At 49.6% G+C, this 12,679-nt stretch overlaps 1 protein-coding gene across 5 annotated transcripts in view; it reads right to left on the bottom strand.

The window, feature by feature from the left end:
• The window catches only part of Trak1 (trafficking kinesin protein 1), a 106,336-nt gene that overhangs the window by 67,832 nt on the left and 25,825 nt on the right, over positions 1-12,679 (bottom strand). For all 5 annotated transcript variants that reach the window (XM_085828195.1, XM_085828192.1, XM_021171939.3 and 2 more), the window contains exon 2: positions 9,834-10,028. Coding sequence is in view for 3 of the 5 variants with exons in the window: in XM_085828192.1 (XP_085684318.1) it covers positions 9,834-10,028 (195 nt within the window). In the remaining 2 variants the exon portion in view is untranslated. The remainder of the gene's footprint in view (positions 1-9,833; positions 10,029-12,679) is intronic.

Raw genomic sequence — 12,679 nt, 5'->3', positions numbered from 1 at the left:
AAACCAGCACCCTGAAGGCAGAGAAAGACTCTAGATCCTTAGAGCAAGACTAGCCGAGCAGGTGAGCTCCCGATTCAGTGAAAGTCCCTGACTCAGTATTAAGTGAAGACTGATCCAGGATGACAGCCAGTGTCAACTTCTGGCCTTCACATGTATGCATGTGCATCTATCATATGTGCACACACTTGTTAACATTCGTGCACATGCCACATCACACACAAGTGCATACACAGACACACACATACACATAGACACACACACAGACACACAAACAGACACACAGTGGGAGAGCACAGAAAGAGAGAGAGCTCAGAGAGAAAGAGAAAAAAAGAAAAGTGGGAGCGGGGGTTGAGGGGGGCGAGGCCTGGCAAGGATGCCTCTCTCCTATAGCAACGCAGTGTATGGCCCTTCAGTACCCATGCTGGGATCAGAGAACACACAGGGTCCCTGCAGAATCCGGAGCATGGAGGAACCATGACAGTAGACAAGTCCAGGTTCTGAGGACGCAAAAGCCACTCCCAATGGTCTCAGATGAAAAGATGGACAAAAAGCCAGCTTAGAGCTGAACTGAGTTGTGACAATTTAAGCATTGTACCGAAAATACAGTTAATTATACCTAAAAGGAACAGGTGGTGTGTTCGAAAGCCATGACGCCACAGTGAATATCCAAAGCAAGGCAGGCAGGGAACGTGCCAGCTCTCACACACAGGGCAGAGACTAACGGAGCTATTTTAATCTGCCTTAGGAAGTTGGGTAGGTGTGCCTCACTGCTCTGTTCCTGCCACCCAACCTTCTGGAGGCATTGTTCGATGTGTCTCTGTGCAGGGTGGCTATGACTACATCAGCCGGATGTGGATTGCACACAGGTACCAAGAACAGAAAAGCTTGGAATTGTGGGTATAAATCACACCCAGACAGGAGGAGGGTCAGACCCAGGGCAAAATGATAGACTACCCAAGGCTCCAGAGGAGAGCAGAATGCCCTACCTTGGGGGGAGAGGGGGTGAATTCTTGAGGTCAAAGTGCAGTAGACCCTGTTAACAGTCGCAGCAAGACACTGGCAGACCTTGTTGTATGTGGATTCCAGGATGGGGTATCTTGAGGTTGGGATCTAGGTGCAAACCCTGTCACTTCAGGGAACACAGGTTGAGGGTTGAAGATCCGTCTGAAGATTTACCTCCTGGGCCAGCAAGACAGCTCAGTGAGTAAAAGCCTCTTAGCCTGGCAGCCGAGTTCAATCAGTGGGACACACATGGTGGAGGGAGAGAGCTGGTTCCTGCAGGTAGCACACACACACCCCTACCCAGAAAGAGAAAATGTAATTTAAAAGAAAAAAAAAAAAAAAAGATTCGCCACCGGAAGCTATGGGCCTAAATTAAACGTTCAAGGTGGTGTCACCCTAAATTAAAGGGGGTCAAAGCCTCCTTAAGGAGAAAGTGGCAAGTCACTGTAGGGTAGAGTGGAGCATGTCCCCAAATCCAGGAGTCACGGGAACAGTGAGCCCCAAGGTCTCCCTCAGAGCGCCCCGAAGGAGCAAACATGGACCCCTGGACTCTGGACTCCTGACCTTCAGAACCGGAACTGAACCCAGGTCACCGATGTGTGGCCAGCTGCTCAGAGCACTGGAGAGCTAAGGTAACTAGGTAACTAACTACTAGGGAACAGCAACGTCCTTAACAGCTAAAAGACTCCTGAGAGGCGGGAGAGCTGGGGTGATAGCTCAGGCTGTGAGATCCTTACTGAGCAAGTACAAGGACCCACATTTGATCCCCAGAACCTGTGCTTAAAAAGTAGGGTGAGTGGGTTGGAGAAAGGCTCCCAGAGGACCTGGGTTCAATTCCATGCAGTTAAAAATGGTGGCTCACAATTGTCTGTAAGTCCAGTTCCAGGGGCTCTGATGACCTCTTCTGGCCTCTACGGGTGCCAAGTATGCCCAGTGCACAGACATACATACAAGTAAGTATAACAGCCAAACACATGAAATCATTTTATAAGCCATGTATGGTGGCCTGCACTTGTCACCTAGTCCTGGGGAGAAGGAAGTAGGCAGGTCCCTAGGGCTCGCTGCTCAGCCAGTCTAGTACATATGGTGAGTTCCAGGCCAGTGAGAGACCAAGTCTCAAACAAAAATATGAACAGAGCCTGAGGAAGGATGGCTGAAATCATCTTAGCTCCCCACCACACACGCAGGTGTAGCAACACAAAGAGAACATGTATATAAATGCACACATAAACACACACGTGCACAGAGAGGAAACACGCTTAAACAGGAGCCCTGCTGCAGCCCTCCCTCTCTGAAACACATTCCCAGCCCTTGCAAAGTACCACCACCTTTTCCCACAAGGCTGGAGGCAGAAGGGAGGGCGGGCCTGGCTAGAGAGCAGGCGTGCCATCACTCTGCCTGACGTTCCAGCTTTCTCTTTCCAATCTTCGCTGCTGAGACTGTCAGTGCCAGCCAGTGAGAGCTCATGACAGCAGGCAGTCTGCAAGGAACAGCTTGATGCCAACTGTCCCTTCTCACTCCAGGCACAGGCAGCCCCGCCACCAGGGGAGGGAAGGGTGGAAGCCGCCATTCATAAGAGGACCTGCAAGCAAAGAGAGGGCAAAGCCCAGTGCCTGGGTCGGTGGCAGCTGCCATCAGTATCAACCGCCTCTCTGGAAGGGCAGGAAGAAGATGTATCTTGGCATCAGTAAGAAGCCTGAGAGGGTCTGAGGTCACCACCTGCCAGCACAGAAGGTCTGCAGAGGGGGGGGAGGCGGTGGGGAGGGGGGAATCTCAGGCTCGTGACCAGCAGGGCACACAGATAACACCACCACTTCAGAACCACGGGCTCAAAAGTCCCCTAATTCTGCTCCCGCACAAACCCTGCCAAACAGCGGCAGCCCGTGGGGATCGCAAGTGAGAGCTGAGCTGTCATGTCAGTTTCCTGGCTGAGCTAGGTCCAGTTCTGTCTCAAACTTGCTGAATTAACACGAGAAGAAAACAATCTGTACAGAACAGCTTGCCGGCCGTGTTGTTCATGAGCAGAAAAAGATAATGTTGAAATCTGGTTTGATCAAAAAACGGTGAAAGATGCCAGATGACCGACGACATGGGACCTCGAGCATGTGCTACGCCCCAGAATCCCTGCCCGGGGGTCCAAGGGCAGCCAGGCGCTTTCTCTCACATGCCCCTCCCTGAGAGGCCACTCCACTCCTCCAGCACCAGTGCCTAGACCTGCAGCTGGGTGTGGCTGCCGCGACTTCAGTGGCTCAGTCGTGGAGTATGACACAGCCTGGCCACACTGCGCTCACTTCCAATTCCCACAGACATCTGAGCCAGCTAATATGGAGAAACATGGAAGGGGCTTTGCTAATGGGAGGAGTTTGCAAGGCCTCTTCACTGACCACCCCCGCCCTGTCCCCACCCCCACCCCCCTGCCGCTGCCGCCGCCACCAAGGTCTGTGTGCGCACGTGTGCGGGTGCGTGCGTGTGTACATTTGTGAGAACGCACTCCTGTGCGCGCACACACACTCTTGGTTAACTGTACACACTCACACACATCCTAAAACGACTGACCCCTCTCTGAGCATCCCCTCCTAGGTAACGGTTGGTCAGCTGTACAAACAACAGTAAAGGAAAGATTCTTGTAAGACTTGTAAGACTTCTGAAAACTCCAAATCTAGTGGCTGCGGGGCAAACTGCTTACATATGTTATGCTGCTGGGTCTGATACCCGGAAGCATGAGGGTCTGGTGGTGGGGGAAGAGGAAGAGGACAAGGAAGAGGAAGAAAGCCTAGATTTTTATCAAGCAATGTGCTAAACAAACAAACAAATCACCTTCAGCTTTTTCAAAAGGTAAGAGCCTGTCTGGAGATGCGGAAAAAAAAGATGCTTAAGCCAGGCATGGCGGCACAGGCCTGGATTCCCAGCCCAGCTGGAGTGGAGGTGGGAAGACCATAGTTAAAGGCCAGCTTACACTACGGTGAGTTCAAGGAGCAGACAGGTTCTGAAGAGGCAGAGCCGGTGTGAGAGGAGAGATGGATGGTGGGTGACGAGGAGCATGTGGACGAAGAAGAGGGGAGAGGAGGAGGAGGCAAAGGGGGAGGAAGAAGGGAGAGGAGGAGGAGGAGACAAAGGGGGAGGAAAAAGAGGGGGGAAGACAAGAAAAGGAGAGGGAGGGGCCACTGCTGCAGATAGTTTAACTGCACAATAGACTAAGCTCTCAATGGGAATACCTTGAATAAGGCTCTTCATACTTACCCAGCATCCTCGTACCCTCCCCAGTAAGAGCTCTCTCGATACAGAGGCTCCTCAGTATGTGAGATCAGCTGCGGGGAGGGGGTGCAGGGCTGGAATGGAAGGGCACAGCAGACCGTGTGTTCCCACAACCAGCCAACACAGGGCCAGGTGCTGCCCGTACCTCTGTCTGGAGAGTTGAAGCTGACAGGACCTGCTCCAAGGTAATCCCTACTGAAAGAGCATGGCAGTCCAGTCAAGGTGTCGGGGTGGGAACCCTCACAGAGGAAAGAATGAAGTCCCAGAGGGGAGGTCACTGTCCTCCTGCCCTCAGCACGAGCCTGCACATGCCACAGTCCTGGGCTAGGATGTGAAGAAGATCAAAACAATAGAGATGTGTCCACCTGCTTAGTAAATCTCAGGCAAGAACTCTGGTGCTGAAAGGAACGCCATGCCTGCCTGATCCTGCACATACTGGCTGGCTGGATTACTGCACACCAAAAGCAAAGGCTGGGGTGACATTCCAAAACCTGTTTGCTTCGGGGCCTGCTCTTTCCCAGATGACCTCTGAGGTGTGGTGGTCAGCAGATCTGGGTGTGACACAGAGAATTCCTTCTTGGATCAATTTGTGTCAACCATAAAAGGCCGGGGAAGAAGGACCAACTGGAGCATGGTCACCTAAGAACAAACATGGTGACCTTGCAGCTTGGTGTGCGCTGAGTGTCACATGACTGGTCTACTGCACACCGGTCACCATCAGACCACATGAGGCAGCTGGATGTCACAGAGCAGGAAGCCGTTTCAGGTAGTGCAGCACATACTCTGTGAGCCATGGAAATGAATTCTCTGAATGAATGAGGTGACTCTGGAAAGGGTGATGTGGAAGGAGGTCTGACTCAAAAAAAGCAGATAGGGAAGTGTTCCCTCTCATCAGCCAGGCAGCTGAGGGCCAGGTTCAGGGGCAGAGCCTGGCTGTCCACCGAGGGGTGGGGGGCTGGGGGGGAAAGGCGGGGGGGGGGGGTCTTACCCCCAAACACGGTGGCCAGGATGTACCTACCCTGGTTTTACCCCTTCTGGTTTCTCATCTTAGGGAGCCCTGTATCCCCAACTCCACCAGTCACAGTGGGCACTGCCCTACACAATGCCCACAGCGGACCTAGAAGGGAAGCAGTGGACAATGTCTTCTAAGCCACCCACAGTGGCCTGGCACTGGTGATTCACTCTACTGAGTCATGTGTCTCCCGGGTTACAGATATGTAAACACATACACAAAACCCAACCAGGGCAGGGATGACAGCACAGTGGATAACCTGCCTGCTGTGCAGACACGAAGATCTGGAGATCTATCCCTGGTATACACTAAAGGAGCCAGGTATGCTGGCGTGCCCCTGCGATCCCAACTCTGGTTCCTAGGGGCTCCTGACCAGCCAGTCAAGCTGAGTCACTGATCTCCAAGTCCACTGAGAGAGCCTGTCTCAAAACGTAAGGTGAGCCAGCACGGTGGAGAACACCTCTAATGCTAGCACTTTAGAGGCAGGTGAAGCTCTGCTTTCGAGGCCAGTCAGGGATAGATAGTGAGACCCTATCTCAGAAACAACAACAACAAAACACCAACAAACATACATTGGTGATGGATAGAAGACAATGCCATCCTCTGGCCTCTACATATACATACATATATGAGCACACATATAAAACACACACACACAAAAAAATACATAAATAAGTAGTAGGACCAGGCACAGTGGTGCACACTTCAATCCCCAGACTCAGAAGGCAGAGGCAGATGGATCTCTCTGAGTTCTAGGCCAGCCAGGGTTACATAGTGAAACCCTGTCTTGAGAATAAACAAACAAATAAAAAAATAAATAAATAAAAACCCAGGACACCTGGCACAGAGCAGGGCCCTAGGTTGCTCTCTCCACATCACCTGCACTTCTAGCCCTCAAACACCTACAGCTGTGTTGTGCAGTTCTGAAAACCTAAGGAAAACCAAATCTGCTGATGTAAGAGCTGATTAATGAAGATCTTTCCAAAAAAAAAAAAAAGGTCCACAGTGCCGTAGCAACGCTGCTCCCAGTGATGGGCAGAGGCAGGTTTGACAGTGTGTAGCCACTGCTGTGGGTGTGCAGCACCCAGGCATCTCTGATCTCCACTGGTAACAAAGTTGCATGCCCTGCAGCTGACATCCAGCCTCAAGTTCCGGTCCACAGAAGACAATGTGACATCTCTGTTGGAAGTTAAGGGAAATAACTAAATTCGTAAAACTCTTACATTTTCCTGACTGACCATTTGGGTGGGCTGTGTCACAGAACTTCACTGTAAATCTTTAATTTCAAAGTGAATACCTGATTGTTCAATTAGCAGATACTTAAGTTCTTCTTTTTAAAAAATTCTATGTGTTTGTGTGTGTGTGGGTGTGTGCACGTGCGAGTGCAGTGCTCCCAGAGTCCAGAAGAGAGCGTCCACTCGCACCTGTGGAGCACCTGTGGAGCACCTGTGGAGCACCTGTGGAGCACCTGATGTGGCTGCTGAGGCCTGAGCTCGGGTCCTCTGCAAGAGAAGTCAGGGTTCGTAACTGCTGAGCCATCTCTCCGGCTCCAATTAATAGACATTAATAAAGAGCCACCCAGCTCTAAGCACAGAATCCACAGAAGGAAATAATACACAAAAAGACTTGGATGCACCCAACCTTAAGCTCATTCCAGCTCTTGTAGTTTACTCTGTGGTACCCACCTGTGATTCTAACAGGGCTTCCTTTGCATTTTCTTACATGCATAACTGAAAACAAATGACGAATCTCTGCTTGAGTCTCCTGATAAAGAGACCTTAGGAACTGGGCACTGGTGGGCCTTGCCTGCCTGTAGATGTTTTATAGGGATTCAATGAGTCACTTCTGTGGCCATCCTATAAAATGGTCTGATGCTGCGGTGACCACCACACCAATTACACTACGCATGCGCAGGTCCATGGCCAATCGATGCTTGTGAGAAGGAACCAGGAGCCTCCCACGGCAGAGACAACAGCGAGGCTCCAATAGAAGAACAAGTTGCATGACAGACTTTTTTACAACTGATTGTTTCAAAGTATACTGTGGACTTACATCCACAAGAGAAAAATACGGAACCTACGTGGTAAGTGACTTGGCTTTCCATGCACAATCCCATACTCACTCCTCGCTGGTACAGATACCCTGGCTAAACAAAACTGACTCACCAAGAACTTCTGACCCACTATGAGGCACGCCAGATACTCTAGACCTGGATTATTCTATTTTCGTTCTTATTGACACGGGCTATCAGGAAAGCCCGTGGAAGATACACTCAACAGGTCAAACAGAATTCCTTCTTACTCGTATCTAATACAGAGAACCTGAGAATTGCCTTGCACACACTCTAAAGCACCAGCTTATAGCTGCAATTTGCTTTATTATAAATGATCTCAGAAATTGGAAAGACTGGTTTATGCTAGTGAACTGGTTTCTAACTGCAGAAGGTTCAAGAATGTACCACAAGCTGGTTCTCAGTGACCCTAACCCTAACCCTAACCACTAACCCTAACCACTAACCCTAACCCTAACCCTAACCACTAACCCTAACCACTAACCCTAACCACTAACCCTAACCCTAACCACTAACCTTAACCACTAACCCTAACCCTAACCACTAACCCTAACCCTAACACTAACCCTAACCACTAACCCTAACCCAAACCACTAACCCTAACACTAACCCTAAACACTAACCCTAACACTAACCACTAACCCTAACTACTAACCCTAACCCTAACCACTAACCCTAACCCTAACCACTAACCCTAACCACTAACCCTAACCCTAACCACTAACCCTAACCCTAACACTAACACTAACCACTAATCCCAAACCACTAACCCTAACCCTAACCACTAACCCTAACCACTAACCCTAACCCTAACCACTAACCCTAACCACTAACCCTAACCCTAACCACTAACCCTAACCACTAACCCTAACACTAACCCTAACCCTAACACTAACCCTAACCCTAACCACTAACCCTAACCCTAACCACTAACCCTAAGCCTAACCCTAACCCTAACCTTCTTCTGTTACTGTCAGAGAAGCAGGAATATCTTTAAAAGGGGTAGTGTGATGACATGAATATGCAAATGAAAAATACACAGATATGTATTGACTGAGAGTATATTAATTTTGTCTTAAGGTTTTTTTTAAATTATGGATATATGTGTACATCTGGTCTTAGGCATGTGCATGAGTGCAGTGCCCACAAGTGCCAGAAGGGGGCATCAGATTCCCCAACACTGGAGTTACAGATGGATGTGAGCTGCCCAGTGTGGGTGCTGGGAACTGAACTCAGCTCTCCTAGAAAAGCAGCAATCTCTCTTAACTGCTCAACCATCTCTCCAGACCCAGAACAGGTGAATTTCTAAAGAACAGAACTCCAGGGATGGAGGTCACTCCGCGGCAGAGCACTTGCCTAGCATGTTGGAGCCTCTGGATTCAGTCTTACTGTGGAAAAAAATAAAGCAACATGTACTGCCTGGTGTGGTGGTACCCCTCCTGTAATCTCAGCATTTGGGAGGCTGAGGCAGGAGGATCAGCATGAATCTGAAGCCAGTCGAGACTACATAGAAAATTCCAAGCTACCTAGTGAGACTCTGTCCAAAAAAAAAAAAAAAATTAAGAAGCATCCTTTTAAGGACTGAATCCTTTGCAAACGGTTAGAATAGTTGCCTAACGCCTAACATGTACAAGACCCTGGGTTCAAATCCCAGCATTGAAAGAATAAAAGAGAAGGAGAAAGGAAGAAGGAATGAAAAGCAACTGGCATTTGAGTAAACATTAGCAACAGTAAATATTAATGTTTAAATCATTCTCCTGTCAGCAGTACACGTCAGCACACAGCACACAGCACTCTTCACTCGATCGCCCTCCCCACCTCACTCCTCGCCTCCAGGCATAAGCTCACCCGACAGGAAGCAGCTCTGCCACCTCGAGGTATAACTCTATACTGCAGCAAGGATTTGGCTCCTGGAATTCCAGCTTAACCAGCTTCCATAGTCAGGCTTTGCTGTCTACACTGACAGAAGCTGCCTAGATTTCCTTGCAATCTTTGTTTTTTAAATGCAAACAGATTCACTCTCAATGGGGATGTATAAGGGAAATGATGGGGCTGGAGAGAAGGCTCAGCAGTTAAGAAATTAATTGCTCTTATAGAAGAAGTGGGTTCAATTCCCAGCACCCATACCGTGGCTCACAACCATCTGTAACTCCCAGTTCTAGAGCATCTATCGCCCTCTCTGGTCGTCTCAGGCACTGCATGCAACAGGATGCGCATACTTACAGGCAGGCGATCACACATATAAAATAATACACAATAAATACAAGTCATTATTTAAACCAAAAAAGAAGAGACATGAGAATAATTTGAAGTTATTCTGCATGTTTCAAATGAAAATGCTTGGTCCCCACTACTCATCTAGACCAAGAAGACCCCTAACATGGTTAACCCCGAAGATCACATCCCTCTTGGCTGCTGCTCCACAGATGGCGGGCCCACAACACAGGACTTGGCATTGCACTGCTGTGCCCACAGAGGGCGCCAGCTACTTACGGAAGTATTTCAGCGTCTCCTCGATCTGCTCAGTTGTGAGGTCGATGTTGGCATCTGGGGAGATGAGGGGCGTATGCAGCCAGTCATCGTGGTCGTAACCATAGATGGTGTCCGCTCTTAGCTTGTAATGGGGCAGCTGTTCCTCCAGCAGGCTAATGATCTCAACTTCTGGAAGGTTGGTGCTGTTGCACACGTCTGGAGAGAAGAAGACTGAGTGAGAACCTACCCTGGCTGTCACTTCCAAGAGATAAGCTTGAGACCTACCCCTTGTCACCAGTCTGCAGCATGCAAAATCCAGGCAAGGACATATCCAGCAGGGGTCTTTTCTAATTTGAATCCTACTCTCAAGACATAGAATTTCTGAGGTGGGAGCTGTCTGATGGGCAGAGTGGCACAGGTAGGTACCAAACATATATCTTAGAACACTGTATAGCCAAGTTTGGTGTCTCCATTAGGGTTATTGCCACTGTGATGAAATGTCACAACCAAAAGCAAGCTGGGAGGAAAGTGTTTATTTCATTCACAGTTCCATGTAACCGTTCATCATCAAAAGCAGTGAGGGCAGGAACTCAAGCAAGGCAGGAGCTGGTGCAGAGGCCATGGAGGGTGCTGCTTACTGGCTTGCTTCCCCAGGCTTGTTCAGCCTGCTTTCTTATAGACCCCAGGACCACCGGCCCAGGGCTGGCCCCACCCACAATGAACCCGTCCCCAAATAATCACTAATTGAGAAAACACTCTACAGGCCTGTCTACAGCCCAATCCTATGGAGGCATTTCGTTAATTGAGGTTAGTCATCCTCTCAGATGATTTTAGCTATATCAAATTAACATAAAACCCCAGCCAGGACATACAGCCACTGTGACTGATGGCCACTAAGTAAACATTTCCAAATAACTAATACTGAGGGTTTTGAAGGATCCCAACACCATGAGATAAATGGCACATAATCCAGGCGGCGTGACTGGGTCACTGTACGGTATATACATGTATTGAACTGTGACACTGTACCCCATAAACATGAAAACTATTATGAGTCCACAGAGACTAGTATTTTAAGCTTAGAACTCTGCGTGCTGACTGCAAAGTCCTCCCCATAGTAGCGCCTCCTGTTGAGTGCCTACTATCTAGGGAGGGAAACTGACTTCTCAAGCCTTCTTCTTCCAAGTCTTTTACCCTCTTCTCTCAGTCATTCACTCTAGAGCTGACCCGGTTACCATTCAACCAAGGCATCCAATTGCTTAAGCTATCCCCTCCCCTAGAATCTAGGCTGCATTTAATTTATTGATCCACCCTTCCTTCCTTCCTTCTATTCATCATTCCATCCATCTACCCTTCTTTTCATCCATCTATCTTTCCTCCCTTCTACCTTTCCATCCATTATCCTTCATCCATCCATCCTTCCTTCCATCCATCCATCCATCCATCCATCCACTCATCCATCCAACCATTCATCCAGCCAGCCAGCCAGCCAGCCAGCCAGCCAGCCAGCCATCTATCCATACAGTCATCTATCCAGCCAGCCAGCCATTTATCCATCCTTCCTTTCATCCATCCATTATTTCTTCCTTCCATCCTCCATTCAATCCATCCATTCTTCCACCTGTCCCTCCATCCATTATTCCTTCCAACCTTCATTCCACTCTCCCACCCATCCATCCATCATCCATCCATCCACCTTCCCACCCACATCCTGAATACTAGAGGCACAGTAGATGCCTGTGAGCACAACCATCACACAGCAGTGTTTCACAGTCCTGACCTCACCACAGCAGTGCTTCTTCCTGTGTAGAGTCAGCAGATACAGAAGCAGGGCCATCCTCCCAGCCGCAGCTGGAACATAGCCCCTTCCCTGACCCCCTGACCCCCACCCCCCAAGCAGAGTTACCTTCTCTGTCCCCCCATACCCACAGTGCCCTGTCAGAACTCCTCTGTCTTCTGAGCACTGCAGTGCATCACCCATCTGACCGTGAGATGGCAATCTTTCACACACAGGTGTCCTTGATTCACCCCTGGACTCCACAGCTCTGGGTCCAGGCTGTGCTCGTAGCCTGGGATGCTGTGGTGGGTGCTTCTCCTGCCGCTGTGACCAAACCTGATCAGAGTCAGCTTACGGAGGAGGGCTTACTTTGGTTCACGGTTTGAAGGCACACAGTCCATCGTGATAGGGAAGGCGTACTGGCAAGAGCGCAGAATGGCTGGCGGCACCGCACCCCAAGTCAGGAAGCAGAGCTAAATGAGCCCTGGTGCAGGGCTCGATTTCTGCTTTTTATTCAGCTCGGGAGTCCAGGAAGAAAACGGTGCTCCCCACGTCCAATACTGGTCTTGCCGCTTCAGTGAAACCTCTCTGGAAACCACAGGATACTGCAGAACACCTGGAGGTGTGCTTCCATGGTGATTCTAAGCAGCCAAGGTGACTGTGAACCACCCCCATATAATCCACCCAAGCAGTCTTTTTATTTAGTTAAACTGAAGCATGGCAGGATGACACCCAGGATGGGGACACCCCCACAGTGCCCTGCAGACTATGATTAAATCAACATGACGAGTTTCTGATGTCACCATAAGCTCAGCCCCTTTCAGCAAGGAAGTGGTTTACAGCAGTAAACCACTGTGGGAGTGGCTTGAGTCTCCTCAACCAGGAAGCTGACTGCTCTCCATGTGGGCCTAGCTGGATAAGAGAGGATGATGGAGCTGGGTGTGGTGGCACACGCCTTTAATCCCAGCATTCAGGAGGCAGAGGCAGGCAGATTTCTGAGTTCTAGGCCAGCCTGGTCTACAAAGTGAGTTCCAGGATATCCAGGGCTATACAGAGAAACCCTGTCTCGAAAAACCAAAGAGAGAGAGAG

This window comes from Mus caroli, unplaced genomic scaffold (assembly GCF_978045245.1).
Source record: "Mus caroli unplaced genomic scaffold, Mus_caroli_1 scaffold_11, whole genome shotgun sequence".
In the NCBI taxonomy this organism is placed as follows: Eukaryota; Metazoa; Chordata; class Mammalia; order Rodentia; family Muridae; genus Mus; species Mus caroli.
The sequence above is the reverse complement of the archived record's forward strand: the minus strand, read 5'-3'. Positions and strand labels throughout refer to the sequence as shown.